Below are 23,973 nucleotides of genomic sequence, written 5' to 3'. Positions count from 1 at the left end.
CTGTCATTCACTCACATGGCTTTTCCTACCACAGCTACGCTGATGACACCCAACTAATCCTCTCGTTTCCTCAATCTGAAACACAGGCAGCAGCAGGAATCTCTGTCTGACATCTCTCAGTGGATGTCTGCACACCACCTGAAACTTAACCTTGACAAGACTGAACTACTTTTCCTTCCAGGGAAAGGCTCCTCCCACCCACGACCTGACTATTACCTTTGACAACTCTGTGTGAGAACACGCCACCTTCTCACTCAGAAGGCGGTGCAGGTTCTGGTCCAGGCTCTGGTCATCTCAGGCCGAGACTACTGCACCTGCACTGCTGCCATCCGACCTCTGCAGCTCATCCAGGAAGCAGCAGCTCCACTGGTCTTTAACCTGAGTTCACTCACACTCCTCCGCTCCCTTCACTGGTTACCAGTAGCTGCCCGCATCCGCATTTCAAAACTCTAGTACTTGGTACCGTGCTGTGAATGGATCTGGTCCAGTCTACATCCAGGACATGGTCAAACCTTACACCCCAGCCCGTTCACTCCACTCTGCATCGACCAATCAGCTGCTCCCTCACTGTGAGGGACAGTATGTTTGTGTTATTGATAGGAGGAGAGATTTGACATTTCAGCCAGTTTTCCATCTCTGCACTTCTGAAAGATTCTCCTGATCTGGCCCACAACAGTAAATGGTTTGTATTAATTTAGCACTTTTCTAGCATTGATGACTCAAAGAACTTTACAGTACAGTTTGCCATTCACACACACACATCTATTAGCAGCACTTTTTTTGTTCTATGTGGGACAATTCGGGGTTCAGCATCTTGTCCAGATGGGGAAGACTGGTGATCGAACTGCCGACCTTCTGGTTGGAGGACGAACGCTCTACCACTCAGCCACAGTGGCCCCCATCACTGAAGCCTTTGTTCTCAGGCAATGCTTTAGAAAAGGTCAAAAACTCACACTGTAATGAGTCTGGACAGGAAGTGACACAGACATGAATGGCTAACATTTCAAAGATGATATATCATGTGACATCTTTACTTCAACTACTTGGAAAACGAGTAAAGTATAAATCAAACCCATGTAAAATCAGTTTTCTGTCTGTGCAAGAAACTATTGACACGTGATACCTGTGGAACATTTGACAGGTTTATTTTATTCTGTAAGATTTAGTCCCGATACTGAGAATATACGGATGACAGGACTCCAGTGAACTCAGACAGAAACACGACTGTGGCTGTTTCTTTTGTGTGTCTGCGTTAGTTTGTGTGTTTGATGTGATCTCCTGAGACGTCGCACTGTGACACTGCAGCTGAGGGCGTTTCCCAGGTTTCAAGGTTAAAGGAAGCTGCAGGCGTCTGGGCTCAGTCGGGGGGGATCACAGTCCAGTGTTTTTACACTTTGAGAGGATCGTGGTTTCAGTTTATCGTTCGATGAACTCGTTTGTTTTGTGAACGTAAAGAACCGTGATGAACTCCTCCCGAGTTTCTTACTTCACTCTGGCTGCTTATCTGGACTCTGGACTGTTGAGATACTTGTTCTTCATGCTGGTCCTGTCGTTGTACTTGTTGATCCTTTGTGCCAACGTGCTGCTGATTGTCGTTATCTGTATGAACAGAAGTCTACATGAACCTATGTACGTGTTTCTGTGCAGCCTGTTTGTAAATGAACTGTATGGTAGCACAGGGTTGTTTCCTTTCCTCCTGCTTCAGATTCTCTCAGACGTTCACACTGTTTCTCTTCCTCTTTGTTTCCTGCAGATCTTCTGCGTTCACTCTTATGGTCACGTAGAATTTATGACTTTAGCCATTATGTCTTATGACCGATACCTTGCTATATGTTGCCCTCTACAGTATAACAGCATTATGACAGTGAACAAGGTCGCTGTTCTTACTGCAGTAATCTGGTTATTCTCTGTCTGTGGGATCCTGGTCATTGTGTCTCTAACGGCTCGTCTGAAACTCTGTGGGAACATTATCAACAAAGTTTACTGCGACAACTATTCTCTGGTGAAGCTGGCCTGTTCCGACACATCCGTCAATAACATCTTTGGACTCGTGTACATGTTTTCTATAGTAATTGGTCTCGTTGTTTTAATCCTCTACACGTACGTGAGGATTTTAAAGGTTTGTTTCTCTGGTTCTAAGCAGACGAGACAAAAAGCCGTCAGCACCTGCACCCCCCACCTGGCCTCGCTGCTCAACTTCTCCTTCGGGGCTTTCTTTGAAATAGTTCAGAGCAGGTTCAATATGAGCAGTTTAAACATGATGTTACGTGTGTTGTTATCTTTATATTGGCTAACATGTCAACCACTATTCAATCCTGTTCTGTACGGACTGCAAATGTCCAAAATACGCATCATGTGTAAAAATATGCTGTGGGGGAAAAAACTCTAATTATATCTGTCAAGGAAAAAATATTAAACTCAACTTATTTACATTGAAACATTCAAACAAACATGTTGCTCGAAGTGCTTCACATATTCAAACAAGATTCAAACTTAGGCACCAGAGATAAAAAGTGATATTACACCAATAGACTTAAAAACTAAAGCAACATTATTTTAAAGGTTAATTATTCCAAAGTAAAATTTAAAGGTATTTTTAAAAGACAGGTCTTCAGTTTCTTTCTGAAAATAACCAGAGAACTTTGTGATATTAAGTGTTTCACAGTTTACTGGTGTCTTTATTATTGAGACTGGGACCAGGAGCTGGATTTACTTATCTCTTGATCACTTATTGTGTTTAAAAATGATCTTTCACAAAATGACTTGTCTCACTTTCCTCACAGAATTCATGTCGATGGAAACTGTAAAGAATTGAACGTGTATTTTTCTGTTCTGGATTATAAAATCTGTGTCATGAGAATCTTGTGATTAAAATCATTAAGTTCAGAAGAAGCACCAGTTTCTGTCTTTTTTACAGATCTGTCACTGTTTGTCCTTCACAACAATTGTCTCTACAAATGATTTTCTGTAAAACAGTCGTGTTTAAAAAGACAAATCATTTCTCCTTCGCTGCATGAACAATTATTAAATGTTCAATATAAGCTGTTAAAACTAAAAGAATCAGAGGTGAAAGTTGTTTATTGACAGAAGATGCAGGTTATTAAATAACTACAACACATTGATAATGATTCACAGAATATATTTATTCTCTCTGACGTAGTAACAATTAAATTCTGTTTAAAGAGTTTAAATCATTTCATTAACTGTGAACTCAAAGTTACATCATCTCTACACTTTCACAATAAAAAAATATTTTAATCTCAGCTTATTTTTCAGAATTAGATTTTAGAGCAAACGGGGGAAGGAATCCTCTTTTCATGTTGTGACCTCGACGGGAACATTCAGAGAAACGGCTGGAAAGGTCACTGAGGTCATTTCAAAGGTCTTTAATAGCATCAGGACTCAGACAATTATCAGATTTCATCACGATCGCTTTGACCATTTTATCCTACAGTCAGTTTTCTATTTATATAATATATAAATAAAATACAATATAATATATATATATATATTATTATAAGCGCTCTGCAGTGAGACTTTATGATGCTGAATCAGACCCTTTTTCAAATGTGAATAAACATGAGGTGACCTTGCTCTGAAGAGACATTGGTCTAATAGCAGCTGATAGTGAGCAGCCATCAGTAGCTGGTTGTGACTCCGTCACAGAAAAGGTTTGACGCCCACTCCTCTGACGGCAGCAGGAACCAGTGGAACCAGTGGAACCAGTGACCCCTCGACTTCAAAAGGCTCAGCAGAGCTCAGTCAAGGAAGTCACCACAACAGACCGGTGACTGTGAGCACTCCAGTGACAACCTGTGTTATATTGAATTTAAATAAGGTTTTGGTAAGTTTGACTTCTATATATATATATATATATATATACATATATATATGTATATATGGTCGTACATTTAAACTTGTGTAAGTACACAATGTGTTTATTCCCTGAACAGTGCTAATCTTAACTTAAAGGACTGAAATGAAGATCACATTGAACTTGACAGAAGTTTCTTATTTCACACTCGGTGCCCACGTTGACACGGGACATTTTAAATACTTATATTTCCTGATACTTTTCATTTTTTATGTTTCCATCCTTTGTGCCAACGTGCTGCTGATTGTCGTTATCTGTATGAACAGAAGTCTACATGAACCTATGTACGTGTTTCTGTGCAGCCTGTTTGTAAATGAACTGTATGGTAGCACAGGGTTGTTTCCTTTGCTCCTGGTTCAGATTCTCTCAGACGTTCACACTGTTTCTGCTTCAGTTTGTCTCCTGCAGGTTTTTTGTCTCTACTCTTATGGCGGCGTGGAGTTTTTCACTTTAGCCGTCATGTCCTATGACAGATATCTTGCTATATGTTGTCCTCTGCAGTACAACACACGTATGACTTCTAATAAGATTGCCAGGCTCGTTGCTTTAAGTTGGATTTATCCTCTATTAAACAATACTTTCATCATCTTTTGTCTGACTGCCCCTTTACATCTGTGTGGAAACATCATCAACAAGGTTTACTGTGATAATTATTATATCGTCAAACTGTCGTGTTCTGACACCTCAGTCAACAACATCTTTGGACTCACTCACATGTTTACAGTCATTTTTGGTCTCATCATTTTAATCCTCTACACGTACGTGAGGATTTTAAAGGTTTGTTTCTCTGGTTCCAAACAGACGAGACAAAAAGCCGTCAGCACCTGCACCCCCCACCTGGCCTCGCTGCTCAACTTCTCCTTCGGGGCTTTCTTTGAAATAGTTCAGAGCAGGTTTGATTTGAACAGCCTTCCCAAAGTGTTACGTGTTGTTTTATCGTTGTACTGGCTCGCGTGTCAGCCGCTCGTCAACCCTTTACTGTACGGACTGCAAATGTCCAAAATACGCATCATATACAAGAATCTGCTCTTTGGGAGGAAAATGTGACACTAAACGTTCTGACAACTGAAAAATCTGCTTATTGTGAATAAAAGGAAATGAACAGATCAAATGAGATTCATTTTGTATCATGTTCAGCTGCAACATGACACTTCACCACTATTTGTCACTAAATTCTACACACTGAACCTTTAAGTAACTACTGAAGTAACTGACTACACTAAGGAACCAGATTAGATTAGATAGATGAGATCTAATCCAACACTACGGAACCAGAGACTTGTTTTTCTTCACATTCTGAATCAGCTCCTGTTTCCACAGAAAATCCAACTCAGTGACTCTGATTCCACTTATCATCGCTTTCATCATCACTTCAACTGTGTAAAGATTTAACTATTTGAATTTATATGGAATAATGAAGCTGTTGAATTTAAGAAAATATTTATAAAATGGGAGAAACATTTCAGGAACTTTTAAACTGAAAAGATGAACTTGATTTGGTTGAAAAAGGATCGTTTTATTGTGTAATAAACAGTGACGAGGTTTAACTCTTAAAACAGACATAATAAAAAATGGTTTATTTCTAATAACAGTTTTAATTGAACATGTCATATTTCATCTGTCCCTGTGTAAAAACCTTACTACGATATTATTAAGGACAGTAATTATTAAAGTAAACCAACCCTGATATTAATGAGAACTTGATGTTTCTCTAAGTGAAAGGTCACAGTCTGATTTCCCTCCAGAATAATAATGTGCTGACACCATGAACAGTGTGTTAATGGCACCGTGAAGTTCAGTGCTGAGTTTGTTCAATGTGATAAAGAGTGGAGCAGCGCTCCAACCCGAACCCTGCAGCCCCCCCATTCTTCTGCTTCTCTAACGTGGAGGAGACAAGAGAACGACCTCATTCTCAACATCTGGAGCCAAGAGCCGATTGTACAGTGCAGGTGGAGACTGACCCTGACCCTGACCCTGACCCTGACCCTGACCCTGACCCTAATTAGCACAAAAACAGGATCGAAAGTAACAGCAGGGTGGAGCATTGACTGAGGCCAAAGGCCGTGGTGGACCAGAGAGAGAGTTCCAGAGGCTAGAACAGGCCTCCATACTGCTCGTGTGGTGTCATCCATTTAAATTCAAGTGGAAACAAGGTCATTGACATCTTGTGTTTAGCCTAAAACAAGCAAGTAGCGATGCTAACGCACACCCGGCGTGTGCCCTTGGGCGAGAGCTTGTGTGCGCTGTGTGCGTGTGAACGTGAACGTGCCTCCCAGCAGGACATCAGTGGACTTTGAGTCTAAAACGATGTGTGAATGACCTCGTTTCCAGTTGAACATGAATGATGTGTTTTTTCTGTGGTTTTTCGTACATTTGAAGAACCCGTCAGCAGTTTGTTCAGTTGCATCAGATTCTGCTGAACACTGTTTACACCTGAGACCTGGAGCCTCATTGGTTCAGCTGAGGTGACGTCAGCAGCTCGGAGGGAAACGTTATAAAAACACGAGACGAGAGCAGGTGGATTCTGTCGAGGAGAGAAACTCCAGCACGTGTTGGATGATTTTCACCATCACGTCTAACTGATGAAGTGTCTGATTCAGTTTCTTCTTTGGTTCTGATTCTGTTTCACTATGAACAGCTCTGTGTCAACCCCCCCCATTGACTTTAGAATCTACGGCTCTCTGGGTCTGGATCATTTTGCACTTGTCCTTTGTGTCTTAGTCTTCTACATTTCAGGATTGTGTGTGAACGTGATCCTTGTTGTGGTTGTTTGTGTGGAGTCTCGTCTCCACAGACCCATGTACGTGTTGTTAGTGAACCTGTCTCTGAGCGGAGTGATGGGCAGCTCCTCCGTGTGTCCGATCATCATCAAGCATCTCATGACCGGCAGCCGGACGTCTCTGACCGGATGTTTGACACAAGTGTTTTTCACCAACGTACGCCGGCTGTATGTTTTGTATCTTAGCTCTGATGGCCTACGACCGGTACGTTTCCATCTGTAAACCTCTGCTCTATCACTCCATCATGACGCCAGCGAAGGTCAAACTGATGCTGACCCTGGTTTATTTCACCCTCAGCTGCAGCTCGGCCGTCCAGGTTTATCTGACGTCCACGATCCCTCTGTGCGAACACACGGTGGATAAACTCATTTGTGACAGTTTGGTGATTTCAAAGCTTTCTTGCAAAAGGAGCGACTCTGATCAGCGTGTTCGGTTTGTGCTGCGCTTTCTGTGTCATCGTCTTCCCCTGCTGCCTGGTCCTCCTGTCCTACCTCCACATCTTCAAGGTGACCCTGAGCACATCTCAGGAGGGTCAGAGACGAGCGCTGCAGACGTGCACGCCTCACTTACTCACCTTCGTCAACTTCTCTGTGGCCTCCTTCTTTGGAGTCATTTCTAATCGTCTGACTTATGAAGTTCCAAAAGCTGTGAATATTTTAATCTGTATGAATTTCTTTGCCATCCCTCCTCTGCTCCATCCCATAATTTATGGAATCAAAATGCAAGAGATTCGGCAAAGTATAAACAAAATGATAAAAGATAAAATACTACAACTGCGAGTTTGTCAGGATTTACCTCAAACTGTCAAAAACGTTTAGTGTCAATAAAGTTCACTGATGATGATTGTTGTCTCCTCCCGTCTGAACGTTTGATCATTTATAATAATATCATTTATTACAATGTATTATATTTGAATATATTATATTATAAGACACTACACAAACTTTAGCGTTAAAGGGAAAGTGTGAACTGCTGTTTAAATGAGTCTCTGTTAGTTTATGGTCAGGTCCCTGACTGTTAGAATTACGCCCCCTGCTGCTCACTCTACAACAGTGAGACGTTGGTATCTTGGACGTATAGACTGAAGGGGACAGGAGACAGGAGGGTGGGGCCCTTTGTCTCAGCTCGATAGGATGGGGGACAGTTACAGTGAATATTTACTGATACTGTTTGGCATCAGAAAGGAAAGTTTATGTTTGTGCTGGAAATTGATTTGATGGTTAAATTATAATCTGGTTCACCACATATGTCCAGAACAAACCAGAGAGACAAGCTAGAGACGAGAGAGACAAGTTAGAGACGAGAGAGACAAGTTAGAGACGAGAGAGACAAGCTAGAGACGAGAGAGACAAGCTAGAGACGAGAGAGACAAGCTAGAGACGAGAGAGACAAGCTAGAGACGAGAGAGACAAGCTAGAGACGAGAGAGACAAGTTAGAGACGAGAGAGACAAGCTAGAGACGAGAGAGACAAGCTAGAGACGAGAGAGACAAGTTAGAGACGAGAGAGACAAGTTAGAGACGAGAGAGACAAGCTAGAGACGAGAGAGACAAGCTAGAGACGAGAGAGACAAGTTATCACTTCCTTGTTTGTGATAAAAACTGCTGCAGCCTGAGAATCACAAGTCAGTGAACAATCACTAAGTGACATCATCATGAATCTCTGCTTTATGAGCCAGTGGCACATTTCAGCCATGTGGACATTTCAGCCATGTGGACATTTCAGCCATGTGGACATTTCAGCCATGTGGACATTTCAGCCATGTGGACATTTCAGCCATGTGCACGAATTTCAGCCATGTGCACATTTCAGCCATGTGGACATTTCAGCCATGTGGACATTTCCCTTCAACCAAGAACCGAACAAAGACACAAGACATGTCTCTGAACGATCGTCTCCGTTCCATCATCAACTTGTCCAACTTGACTGAGAAACAAGTCAATGAAGAAAATGTCAATTCGGACGTATTATGACGTTCAGGTTCATCGTCCTGTGGGGACAATAGGACACCAGGTCGCATTGGACTGGACCTGCTTCTGTTACCATGGCGACAGCCTGTGTCCTCCCATGGTTCCCTGCTGCTGTTAATTGGCCGTTAGTGAAGCTGCCTCTGGCCTCCAGTGTCCAGACGTCCACACAGACTCTGTCCTCTGGGTCTCATTAGTGGGACATGATGAAACCAGTTCAAACAGGTGCATGCTGGGAAGTTTCCACTAACTCTGAGGCTAAGTATGGACACACATAGACACACACATGGACACACACATGGACACACATGGACACACATGGACACACACATTGACACACATGGACACACACCTGGACACACATGGACACATGGACACACATGGACACAAATTAACACACATGGACACACATGGACACACATGGACACACACATGGACACACATGGACACAAATTAACACACATGGACACACACATGGACACACATGGACACATGGACACATGGATACACACATGGACACACACATGGACACACACATGGACACACATGGACACACACATGGACACATGGACACACACGGACACACACAGAAACACACATTGACACACATGGACACACATGGACACATGGACACACACGGAAACACATGGACACACATGGACACACACATTGACACACATGGACACATGGACACACATGGACACAAATTAACACACATGGACACACATGGACACACATAGACACACACATGGACACACATGGACACAAATTGACACACATGGACACACATGGACACACACGGAAACACTGGACACACATGGACACACACATTGACACACATGGACACACATGGACACATGGACACACATGGACACAAATTAACACACATGGACACACATGGACACACATGGACACACACATGGACACACATGGACACAAATTGACACACATGGACACACGTGGACACACACATTGACACACATAGACACACATGGACACACACATTGACACACATGGACACACATGGACACATGGACACACATGGAAACACATGGACACAAATTGACACACATGGACACACATAGACACACACATGGACACAAATTGACACACATGGACACACATGGACACACACATTGACACACATGGACACACACCTGGACACACATGGACACATGGACACACACAGACACACACATGGACACACATGGACACACACATTGACACACATGGACACACACCTGGACACACATGGACACATGGACACACACGGACACACACATGGACACACATTGACACACATGGACACATGGACACATGGACACACATTGACACACACATGGACACACATGGACACATGGACACATGGACACACACATGGACACACATTGACACACATGGACACATAGACACACACATGGACACACATTGACACACATGGACACACACATGGACACACATTGATACACATGGACACACACATGGACATACATGGACACATGGACACACATGGAAACACATGGACACAAATTGACACACATGGACACACATGGACACACACATGGACACAAATTGACACACATTGACACACATGGACACACACCTGGACACACATGGACACATGGACACACACGGACACACACATGGACACACACATGGACACACATGGACACATGGACACATGGATACACACATGGACACACACATGGACACACACATGGACACACATGGACACACACATGGACACACAGGGACACACACACGGAAACACACATTGACACACATGGACACACACATTGACACACACATGGACAGACATGGACACATGGACACACACGGAAACACACATTGACACACATGGACACACATGGACACATGGACACACACGGAAACACATGGACACACATGGACACACACATTGACACACACATGGACACACATGGACACATGGACACAAATGGACACACATGGACACAAATTAACACACATGGACACACATGGACACACACATGGACACACATGGACACAAATTGACACACATGGACACACATGGACACATGGACACACATGGACACACATGGACACAAATTAACACACATGGACACACATGGACACACACATTGACACACATGGACACACATGGACACATGGACACACATGGAAACACATGGACACAAATTGACACACATGGACACACATGGACACACACATGGACACAAATTGACACACATGGACACACATGGACACACATTGCACATGGACACATGACATACACACATGGACACACACCTGGACACACATGGACACATGGACACACACGGACACACACATGGACACACATTGACACACATGGACACATGGACACATGGACACACATGGACACATGGACACACATGGACACACATGGACACACATGGACACACACATGGACACACATTGACACACATGGACACATGGACACACATTGACACACATGGACACACACATGGACACACACATTGACACACATGGACACACACATGGACACACATGGACACACATGGACACAAATTGACACACATGGACACACATGGACACACACATGGACACACATGGACACAAATAGACACACATGGACACACATGGACACACACATTGACACACATGGACACACACCTGGACACACATGGACACATGGACACACACGGACACACACATGGACACACATTGACACACATGGACACATGGACACATGGACACACATTGACACACATGGACACACATGGACACACACATTGACACACATGGACACACACCTGGACACACATGGACACATGGACACACACGGACACACACATGGACACACATTGAGACACATGGACACATGGACACATGGACACACATTGACACACATGGACACACATGGACACATGGACACACACATGGACACACATTGACACACATGGACACACGGACACACACATGGACACACATTGACACACATGGACACACACATGGACACACATTGATACACATGGACACACACATGGACACATGGACACACACATGGACACACACATTGATACACATGGACACATGGACACACATGGAAACACATGGACACAAATTGACACACATGGACACACATGGACACACACATGGACACAAATTGACACACATTGACACACATGGACACACACCTGGACACACATGGACACATGGACACACACGGACACACACATGGACACACACATGGACACACATGGACACATGGACACATGCATACACACATGGACACACACATGGACACACACATGGACACACATGGACACACACATGGACACATGGACACACACGGACACACACGGAAACACACATTGACACACATGGACACACACATTGACACACACATGGACACACATGGACACATGGACACACACGGAAACACACATTGACACACATGGACACACATGGACACATGGACACACACGGACACACATGGACACACATGGACACACACATTGACACACACATGGACACACATGGACACATGGACACAAATGGACACACATGGACACAAATTAACACACATGGACACACATGGACACACACATGGACACACATGGACACAAATTGACACACATGGACACACATGGACACATGGACACACATTGACACACATGGACACACATGGACACATGGACACACATTGACACACATGGACACATGGACACATGGACACACATTGACACACATGGACACACATGGACACATGGACACACACGGACACACATGGACACAAATTAACACACATGGACACACATGGACACACACATTGACACACATGGACACACATGGACACACACATGGACACAAATTGACACACATTGACACACATGGACACACACCTGGACACACATGGACACATGGACACACACGGACACACACATGGACACACACATGGACACACATGGACACATGGACACATGGATACACACATGGACACACACATGGACACACACATGGACACACATGGACACACACATAGACACATGGACACACACGGACACACACGGAAACACACATTGACACACATGGACACACACATAGACACACACATGGACACACATGGACACATGGACACACACGGAAACACACATAGACACACATGGACACACATGGACACATGGACACACACGGAAACACATAGACACACATGGACACACACATTGACACACACATGGACACACATGGACACATGCACACAAATGGACACACATGGACACAAATTAACACACATGGACACACATGGACACACACATGGACACACATGGACACAAATTGACACACATGGACACACATGGACACATGGACACACATGGACACACATAGACACAAATTAACACACATGGACACACATGGACACACACATTGACACACATGGACACACATGGACACACACATTGACACACATGGACACACATGGACACATGGACACACATGGAAACACATGGACACAAATTGACACACATGGACACACATGGACACACACATGGACACAAATTGACACACATGGACACACATGGACACACACATTGACACACATGGACACACACCTGGACACACATGGACACATGGACACACACGGACACACACATGGACACACATTGACACACATGGACACATGGACACATGGACACACATGGACACATGGACACACATGGACACACATGGACACACATGGACACACATTGACACACATGGACACATGGACACACACATTGACACACATGGACACACACATGGACACACACATTGACACACATGGACACACACATGGACACACATGGACACACATGGACACAAATTGACACACATGGACACACATGGACACAAATTACACATGGACACACATGGACACACACATTGACACACATGGACACACACCTGGACACACATGGACACATGGACACACACGGACACACACATGGACACACATTGACACACATTGACACACATGGACACATGGACACACATGGACACAAATTAACACACATGGACACACATGGACAAACACATGGACACACATGGACACAAATTGACACACATGGACACACATGGACACACACATTGACACACATGGACACACATGGACACACACATTGACACACATAGACACACATGGACACACACATTGACACACATGGACACATGGACACACATGGAAACACATGGACACAAATTGACACACATGGACACACATGGACACACACATGGACACAAATTGACACACATTGACACACATGGACACACACATGGACACACATGGACACATGGACACATAGATACACACATGGACACACATGGACAGACACGGAAACACACATGGACACACATGGACACACACATGGACACACACATGGACACACACATGGACACATGGACACACACGGACACACACGGACACACACATTGACACACATGGACACACATGGACACACACGGAAACACATGGACACACATGGACACACACATTGACACACATGGACACATGGACACACATGGACACACATGGACACACATTGACACACATGGACACACATGGACACACACATGGACACACATGGACACAAATTGACACACATGGACACACATGGACACACACATTGACACACATGGACACACATGGACACATGGACACACATGGACACAAATTGACACACATTGACACACATGGACACACACCTGGACACACATGGACACATGGACACACACGGACACACACATGGACACACATTGACACACATGGACACACATGGACACATGGACACACATGGACACAGCCATTATGTCTTATGACCGATACCTTGCTATATGTCGCCCTCTACAGTATAACAGCATTATGACAGTGAACAAGGTCGCTGTTCTTACTGCAGTAATCTGGTTATTCTCTGTCTGTGGGATCCTGGTCATTGTGTCTCTAACGGCTCGTCTGAAACTCTGTGGGAACATTATCAACAAAGTTTTCTGCGACAACTATTCTCTGGTGAAGCTGGCCTGTTCCGACACATCCGTCAATAACATCTTTGGACTCGTGTACATGTTTTCTATAGTAATTGGTCTCGTTGTTTTAATCCTCTACACGTACGTGAGGATTTTAAAGGTTTGTTTCTCTGGTTCTAAGCAGACGAGACAAAAAGCCGTCAGCACCTGCACCCCCCACCTGGCCTCGCTGCTCAACTTCTCCTTCGGGCTTTCTTTGAAATAGTTCAGAGCAGGTTCAATATGAGCAGTTTAAACATGATGTTACGTGTGTTGTTATCTTTATATTGGCTAACATGTCAACCACTATTCAATCCTGTTCTGTACGGACTGCAAATGTCCAAAATACGCATCATGTGTAAAAATATGGGGAAAAACTCTAATTATATCTGTCAAGGAAAAATATTAAACTCAACTTATTTACATTGAAACATTCAAACAAACATGTTGCCTGAAGTGCTTCACATATTCAAACAAGATTCAAACTTAGGCACCAGAGATAAAAAGTGATATTACACCAATAGACTTAAAAACTAAAGCAACATTATTTTAAAGGTTAATTATTCCAAAGTAAAATTTAAAGGTATTTTTAAAAGACAGGTCTTCAGTTTCTTTCTGAAAATAACCAGAGAACTTTGTGATATTAAGTGTTTCACAGTTTACTGGTGTCTTTATTATTGAGACTGGGACCAGGAGCTGGATTTACTTATCTCTTGATCACTTATTGTGTTTAAAAATGATCTTTCACAAAATGACTTGTCTCACTTTCCTCACAGAATTCATGTCGATGGAAACTGTGAAGAATTGAATGTGTATTTTTCTGTTCTGGATTATAAAATCTGTGTCATGAGAATCTTGTGATTAAAATCATTAAGTTCAGAAGAAGCACCAGTTTCTGTCTTTTTTACAGATCTGTCACTGTTTGTCCTTCACAACAATTGTCTCTACAAATGATTTTCTGTAAAACAGTCGTGTTTAAAAAGACAAATCATTTCTCCTTCGCTGCATGAACAATTATTAAATGTTCAATATAAGCTGTTAAAACTAAAAGAATCAGAGGTGAAAGTTGTTTATTGACAGAAGATGCAGGTTATTAAATAACTACAACACATTGATAATGATTCACAGAATATATTTATTCTCTCTGACGTAGTAACAATTAAATTCTGTTTAAAGAGTTTAAATCATTTCATTAACTGTGAACTCAAAGTTACATCATCTCTACACTTTCACAATAAAAAAATATTTTAATCTCAGCTTATTTTTCAGAATTAGATTTTAGAGCAAACGGGGGAAGGAATCCTCTTTTCATGTTGTGACCTCGACGGGAACATTCAGAGAAACGGCTGGAAAGGTCACTGAGGTCATTTCAAAGGTCTTTAATAGCATCAGGACTCAGACAATTATCAGATTTCATCACGATCGCTTTGACCATTTTATCCTACAGTCAGTTTTCTATTTATATAATATATAAATAAAATACAATATAATATATATATATATATTATTATAAGCGCTCTGCAGTGAGACTTTATGATGCTGAATCAGACCCTTTTTCAAATGTGAATAAACATGAGGTGACCTTGCTCTGAAGAGACATTGGTCTAATAGCAGCTGATAGTGAGCAGCCATCAGTAGCTGGTTGTGACTCCGTCACAGAAAAGGTTTGACGCCCACTCCTCTGACGGCAGCAGGAACCAGTGGAACCAGTGGAACCAGTGACCCCTCGACTTCAAAAGGCTCAGCAGAGCTCAGTCAAGGAAGTCACCACAACAGACCGGTGACTGTGAGCACTCCAGTGACAACCTGTGTTATATTGAATTTAAATAAGGTTTTGGTAAGTTTGACTTCTATATATATACATATATATATATATATATATATACATATATATATGTATATATGGTCGTACATTTAAACTTGTGTAAGTACACAATGTGTTTATTCCCTGAACAGTGCTAATCTTAACTTAAAGGACTGAAATGAAGATCACATTGAACTTGACAGAAGTTTCTTATTTCACACTCGGTGCCCACGTTGACACGGGACATTTTAAATACTTATATTTCCTGATACTTTTCATTTTTTATGTTTCCATCCTTTGTGCCAACGTGCTGCTGATTGTCGTTATCTGTATGAACAGAAGTCTACATGAACCTATGTACGTGTTTCTGTGCAGCCTGTTTGTAAATGAACTGTATGGTAGCACAGGGTTGTTTCCTTTGCTCCTGGTTCAGATTCTCTCAGACGTTCACACTGTTTCTGCTTCAGTTTGTCTCCTGCAGGTTTTTTGTCTCTACTCTTATGGCGGCGTGGAGTTTTTCACTTTAGCCGTCATGTCCTATGACAGATATCTTGCTATATGTTGTCCTCTGCAGTACAACACACGTATGACTTCTAATAAGATTGCCAGGCTCGTTGCTTTAAGTTGGATTTATCCTCTATTAAACAATACTTTCATCATCTTTTGTCTGACTGCCCCTTTACATCTGTGTGGAAACATCATCAACAAGGTTTACTGTGATAATTATTATATCGTCAAACTGTCGTGTTCTGACACCTCAGTCAACAACATCTTTGGACTCACTCACATGTTTACAGTCATTTTTGGTCTCATCATTTTAATCCTCTACACGTACGTGAGGATTTTAAAGGTTTGTTTCTCTGGTTCCAAACAGACGAGACAAAAAGCCGTCAGCACCTGCACCCCCCACCTGGCCTCGCTGCTCAACTTCTCCTTCGGGGCTTTCTGTGAAATAGTTCAGAGCAGGTTTGATTTGAACAGCCTTCCCAAAGTGTTACGTGTTGTTTTATCGTTGTACTGGCTCGTGTGTCAGCCGCTCGTCAACCCTTTACTGTACGGACTGCAAATGTCCAAAATACGCATCATATACAAGAATCTGCTCTTTGGGAGGAAAATGTGACACTAAACGTTCTGACAACTGAAAAATCTGCTTATTGTGAATAAAAGGAAATGAACAGATCAAATGAGATTCATTTTGTATCATGTTCAGCTGCAACATGACACTTCACCACTATTTGTCACTAAATTCTACACACTGAACCTTTAAGTAACTACTGAAGTAACTGACTACACTAAGGAACCAGATTAGATTAGATAGATGAGATCTAATCCAACACTACGGAACCAGAGACTTGTTTTTCTTCACATTCTGAATCAGCTCCTGTTTCCACAGAAAATCCAACTCAGTGACTCTGATTCCACTTATCATCGCTTTCATCATCACTTCAACTGTGTAAAGATTTAACTATTTGAATTTATATGGAATAATGAAGCTGTTGAATTTAAGAAAATATTTATAAAATGGGAGAAACATTTCAGGAACTTTTAAACTGAAAAGATGAACTTGATTTGGTTGAAAAAGGATCGTTTTATTGTGTAATAAACAGTGACGAGGTTTAACTCTTAAAACAGACATAATAAAAAATGGTTTATTTCTAATAACAGTTTTAATTGAACATGTCATATTTCATCTGTCCCTGTGTAAAAACCTTACTACGATATTATTAAGGACAGTAATTATTAAAGTAAACCAACCCTGATATTAATGAGAACTTGATGTTTCTCTAAGTGAAAGGTCACAGTCTGATTTCCCTCCAGAATAATAATGTGCTGACACCATGAACAGTGTGTTAATGGCACCGTGAAGTTCAGTGCTGAGTTTGTTCAATGTGATAAAGAGTGGAGCAGCGCTCCAACCCGAACCCTGCAGCCCCCCCATTCTTCTGCTTCTCTAACGTGGAGGAGACAAGAGAACGACCTCATTCTCAACATCTGGAGCCAAGAGCCGATTGTACAGTGCAGGTGGAGACTGACCCTGACCCTGACCCTGACCCTGACCCTAACCCTGACCCTGACCCTGACCCTGAACCCGACCCTGACCCTAATTAGCACAAAAACAGGATCGAAAGTAACAGCAGGGTGGAGCATTGACTGAGGCCAAAGGCCGTGGTGGACCAGAGAGAGAGTTCCAGAGGCTAGAACAGGCCTCCATACTGCTCGTGTGGTGTCATCCATTTAAATTCAAGTGGAAACAAGGTCATTAACATCTTGTGTTTAGCCTAAAACAAGCAAGTAGCGATGCTAACGCACACCCGGCGTGTGCCCTTGGGCGAGAGCTTGTGTGCGCTGTGTGCGTGTGAACGTGAACGTGCCTCCCAGCAGGACATCAGTGGACTTTGAGTCTAAAACGATGTGTGAATGACCTCGTTTCCAGTTGAACATGAATGATGTGTTTTTTCTGTGGTTTTTCGTACATTTGAAGAACCCGTCAGCAGTTTGTTCAGTTGCATCAGATTCTGCTGAACACTGTTTACACCTGAGACCTGGAGCCTCATTGGTTCAGCTGAGGTGACGTCAGCAGCTCGGAGGGAAACGTTATAAAAACACGAGACGAGAGCAGGTGGATTCTGTCGAGGAGAGAAACTCCAGCACGTGTTGGATGATTTTCACCATCACGTCTAACTGATGAAGTGTCTGATTCAGTTTCTTCTTTGGTTCTGATTCTGTTTCACTATGAACAGCTCTGTGTCAACCCCCCCCATTGACTTTAGAATCTACGGCTCTCTGGGTCTGGATCATTTTGCACTTGTCCTTTGTGTCTTAGTCTTCTACATTTCAGGATTGTGTGTGAACGTGATCCTTGTTGTGGTTGTTTGTGTGGAGTCTCGTCTCCACAGACCCATGTACGTGTTGTTAGTGAACCTGTCTCTGAGCGGAGTGATGGGCAGCTCCTCCGTGTGTCCGATCATCATCAAGCATCTCATGACCGGCAGCCAGGAAACGTCTCTGACCGGATGTTTGACACAAGTGTTTTTCACCAACGTGTACGCCGGCTGTATGTTTTGTATCTTAGCTCTGATGGCCTACGACCGGTACGTTTCCATCTGTAAACCTCTGCTCTATCACTCCATCATGACGCCAGCGAAGGTCAAACTGATGCTGACCCTGGTTTATTTCACCCTCAGCTGCAGCTCGGCCGTCCAGGTTTATCTGACGTCCACGATCCCTCTGTGCGAACACACGGTGGATAAACTCATTTGTGACAGTTTGGTGATTTCAAAGCTTTCTTGCAAAAGGACGACTCTGATCAGCGTGTTCGGTTTGTGCTGCGCTTTCTGTGTCATCGTCTTCCCCTGCTGCCTGGTCCTCCTGTCCTACCTCCACATCTTCAAGGTGACCCTGAGCACATCTCAGGAGGGTCAGAGACGAGCGCTGCAGACGTGCACGCCTCACTTACTCACCTTCGTCAACTTCTCTGTGGCCTCCTTCTTTGGAGTCATTTCTAATCGTCTGACTTATGAAGTTCCAAAAGCTGTGAATATTTTAATCTGTATGAATTTCTTTGCCATCCCTCCTCTGCTCCATCCCATAATTTATGGAATCAAAATGCAAGAGATTCGGCAAAGTATAAACAAAATGATAAAAGATAAAATACTACAACTGCGAGTTTGTCAGGATTTACCTCAAACTGTCAAAAACGTTTAGTGTCAATAAAGTTCACTGATGATGATTGTTGTCTCCTCCCGTCTGAACGTTTGATCATTTATAATAATATCATTTATTACAATGTATTATATTTGAATATATTATATTATAAGACACTACACAAACTTTAGCGTTAAAGGGAAAGTGTGAACTGCTGTTTAAATGAGTCTCTGTTAGTTTATGGTCAGGTCCCTGACTGTTAGAATTACGCCCCCTGCTGCTCACTCTACAACAGTGAGACGTTGGTATCTTGGACGTATAGACTGAAGGGGACAGGAGACAGGAGGGCGGGGCCCTTTGTCTCAGCTCGATAGGATGGGGGACAGTTACAGTGAATATTTACTGATACTGTTTGGCATCAGAAAGGAAAGTTTATGTTTGTGCTGGAAATTGATTTGATGGTTAAATTATAATCTGGTTCACCACATATGCCAGAACAAACCAGAGAGACAAGCTAGAGACGAGAGAGACAAGTTAGAGACGAGAGAGACAAGTTAGAGACGAGAGAGACAAGCTAGAGACGAGAGAGACAAGTTAGAGACGAGAGAGACAAGTTAGAGACGAGAGAGACAAGCTAGAGACGAGAGAGACAAGCTAGAGACGAGAGAGACAAGTTAGAGACGAGAGAGACAAGTTAGAGACGAGAGAGACAAGTTAGAGACGAGAGAGACAAGTTAGAGACGAGAGAGACAAGCTAGAGACGAGAGAGACAAGCTAGAGACGAGAGAGACAAGTTAGAGACGAGAGAGACAAGTTAGAGACGAGAGAGACAAGCTAGAGACGAGAGAGACAAGTTAGAGACGAGAGAGACAAGCTAGAGACGAGAGAGACAAGCTAGAGACGAGAGAGACAAGTTATCACTTCCTTGTTTGTGATAAAAACTGCTGCAGCCTGAGAATCACAAGTCAGTGAACAATCACTAAGTGACATCATCATGAATCTCTGCTTTATGAGCCAGTGGCACATTTCAGCCATGTGGACATTTCAGCCATGTGGACATTTCAGCCATGTGGACATTTCAGCCATGTGGACATTTCAGCCATGTGGACATTTCAGCCATGTGGACATTTCAGCCATGTGGACATTTCAGCCATGTGGACATTTCAGCCATGTGGACATTTCAGCCATGTGGACATTTCAGCCATGTGGACATTTCAGCCATGTGCACATTTCAGCCATGTGCACATTTCAGCCATGTGGACATTTCAGCCATGTGGACATTTCCCTTCAACCAAGAACCGAACAAAGACACAAGACATGTCTCTGAACGATCGTCTCCGTTCCATCATCAACTTGTCCAACTTGACTGAGAAACAAGTCAATGAAGAAAATGTCAATTCGGACGTATTATGACGTTCAGGTTCATCGTCCTGTGGGGACAATAGGACACCAGGTCGCATTGGACTGGACCTGCTTCTGTTACCATGGCGACAGCCTGTGTCCTCCCATGGTTCCCTGCTGCTGTTAATTGGCCGTTAGTGAAGCTGCCTCTGGCCTCCAGTGTCCAGACGTCCACACAGACTCTGTCCTCTGGGTCTCATTAGTGGGACATGATGAAACCAGTTCAAACAGGTGCATGCTGGGAAGTTTCCACTAACTCTGAGGCTAAGTATGGACACACACATAGACACACACATGGACACACATTGACACACATGGACACACATGGACACACACATTGACACACATGGACACACACCTGGACACACATGGACACACATGGACACACATTGACACACATTGACACACATGGACACATGGACACACATAGACACACATGGACACAAATTGACACACATGGACACACACATGGACACACACATTGACACACATGGACACACACCTGGACACACATGGACACACACATTGACACACACGGACACACACATGGACACACATTGACACATGGACACACATGGACACACATGAAGATGCAGAAGAACGAGTCCAGGCCTTTGTTCCATCCAGACGTGATTATTGTAATTCCTTATTCTCAGGCTCCAGCAGGAAGTCGTTAAAGACTCTGCAGCTTGTCCTAAATGCTGCAGCACGTGTCCTGAAGAGAACCAGGACCAGAGACCACATGTCTCCTGTATTAGCTTCGCTACACTGGCTTCCGGTTAAATCTAGAATAGAATTTAAAATTCTCCTCCTCACCTTCAAGGCCCTTAACAATATGGCACCATTATATCTTAAAGAGCTGTTAGTACCTTATCAACCCACTAGAGCACTGCGCTCCCAGAATTCAGGCTGTCGTCCCTAAAGTCTCTAAAAGTAGAGGAGGAGCCAGAGCTTCAGCATCAAGCTCCTCTCCTGTGGAATCATCTCCCACTTTCAGTTCGGGAGGCAGACACCATCTGTACGTTTAAGAGTAGGCTTAAAACCTTCCTTTTTGATAAAGCTTATAGTTAGAGCTGGTCCAGGCTTGTCCTAGACCTGCTCTTAGTTCTGCTGCTATAGGTCTAGAAGGTCGGGGGACACATGACACTCGGAGCTTCTCTTTCCAGCTTCTCCTTCCTCTTCTCAATCTTTATCACATCAAAGTAATTCATATCCCATCAATACATGTTACTGACTTGACTTCTTCCCCGGAGTCCCTTTGCCTTATCGTCCGCAGATCCAGGGCCGCGGCTGTGGCCACATCATGGATTAGGATCTGTGGATCACGTATCAGAGGTCGTAATGGTGGATCCAGTTTGGCAGATTCTGCATCGTGCTGGCTGATCGTGATAATAAAGGCAGATCCTTTATCGTGTTGGCATCAGATACTGGTGGTGGACCACGACCGAGGTGGCAGCTGATGATGGATCCTAATGGCGGCAGTGGACAATGACTGTGGACTATAGTGGCATCCGATCTTGATGGTGGATCCTGATCGTGGTGGATCCTGATCGTGGACTATGATTGAAGCAGGACTGTTTGATACATAATATTTCTCCTCAGACACTTGACCATTAATGACATTAATCCACCAATTCACTGACCTTCAGTTATACTTCAAAATGTTTATTCTTATCAATGCTGCTAAAACCTTTATCTTGATGTTCTCCTTTACACTTGACATCCATTGCACTTGTGTCCGTCCTGGGAGACGGATCCTCACATGTCTCTGAGGTTTCTACCTTCTTTACCTGTTAAAAGGGTTTTTAAGTAGTTTTTCCTTACTCTTGTTGAGGGTTAAGGGCAGAGGATGTCACACCATGTTAAAGCCCTATGAGACAAATTGTGATTTGTGAATATGGGCTATACAAATAAAATTTGATTGATTGATTGATTGATTGACATGGACACACACATGGACACACATTGACACACATGGACACATGGACACACATGGACACACATGGACACACACATGGACACACATGGACACATGGACACACATGGACACACATGGACACACACATGGACACACATTGACACACATGGACACACATGGACACACACATTGACACACATGGACACACACATGGACACACATGGACACATGGATACACACATGGATACACACATGGACACACACATGGACACACACATGGACACACATGGACACACACATGGACACATGGACACACATGGACACACACATGGACACACATAGACACACATGGACACATGGACACACATGGACACACACATTGACACACATGGACACACACATGGACACACATGGACACATGGACACATGGATACACACATGGACACACACATGGACACACACATGGACACACCTGGACACACATGGACACATGGACACACACGGACACACACATGGACACACATTGACACACATGGACACATGGACACACATGGACACACACAT

At 43.5% G+C, this 23,973-nt stretch overlaps 4 protein-coding genes across 4 annotated transcripts in view; all 4 read left to right on the top strand.

Moving 5' to 3' along the window:
- LOC118106630 (collagen alpha-1(I) chain) overlaps positions 1 to 23,973 on the top strand; it is a 688,934-nt gene that overhangs the window by 280,814 nt on the left and 384,147 nt on the right.
- LOC118106024 (olfactory receptor 6N1-like) lies at positions 1,463 to 2,389 on the top strand. The gene has a single exon (XM_047339551.1). It carries the CDS (start codon positions 1,463 to 1,465, stop codon positions 2,387 to 2,389), a length of 927 nt encoding a protein of 308 aa, XP_047195507.1.
- On the top strand, positions 3,980 to 4,921 carry LOC124851632 (olfactory receptor 140-like). Its single transcript, XM_047339550.1, has one exon. The coding sequence runs from the start codon at positions 3,980 to 3,982 to the stop codon at positions 4,919 to 4,921; it is 942 nt and encodes a 313-aa protein (XP_047195506.1).
- LOC118106023 (olfactory receptor 140-like) lies at positions 16,624 to 17,565 on the top strand. The gene has a single exon (XM_035154142.2). The coding sequence runs from the start codon at positions 16,624 to 16,626 to the stop codon at positions 17,563 to 17,565; it is 942 nt and encodes a 313-aa protein (XP_035010033.2).

The sequence above is a fragment of the Hippoglossus stenolepis genome, chromosome 4, assembly GCF_022539355.2.
Source record: "Hippoglossus stenolepis isolate QCI-W04-F060 chromosome 4, HSTE1.2, whole genome shotgun sequence".
NCBI lineage: Eukaryota > Metazoa > Chordata > Actinopteri > Pleuronectiformes > Pleuronectidae > Hippoglossus > Hippoglossus stenolepis.
This window is presented reverse-complemented; position numbering and strand designations above follow the sequence as displayed.

Excerpts from the sequence above, each read along its gene's own strand:
- LOC118106024 (XM_047339551.1), top strand. The coding sequence starts at position 1,463 with ATGAACTCCTCCCGAGTTTCTTACTTCACTCTGGCTGCTTATCTGGAC.
- LOC124851632 (XM_047339550.1), top strand. The coding sequence starts at position 3,980 with ATGAAGATCACATTGAACTTGACAGAAGTTTCTTATTTCACACTCGGT.
- LOC118106023 (XM_035154142.2), top strand. The coding sequence starts at position 16,624 with ATGAAGATCACATTGAACTTGACAGAAGTTTCTTATTTCACACTCGGT.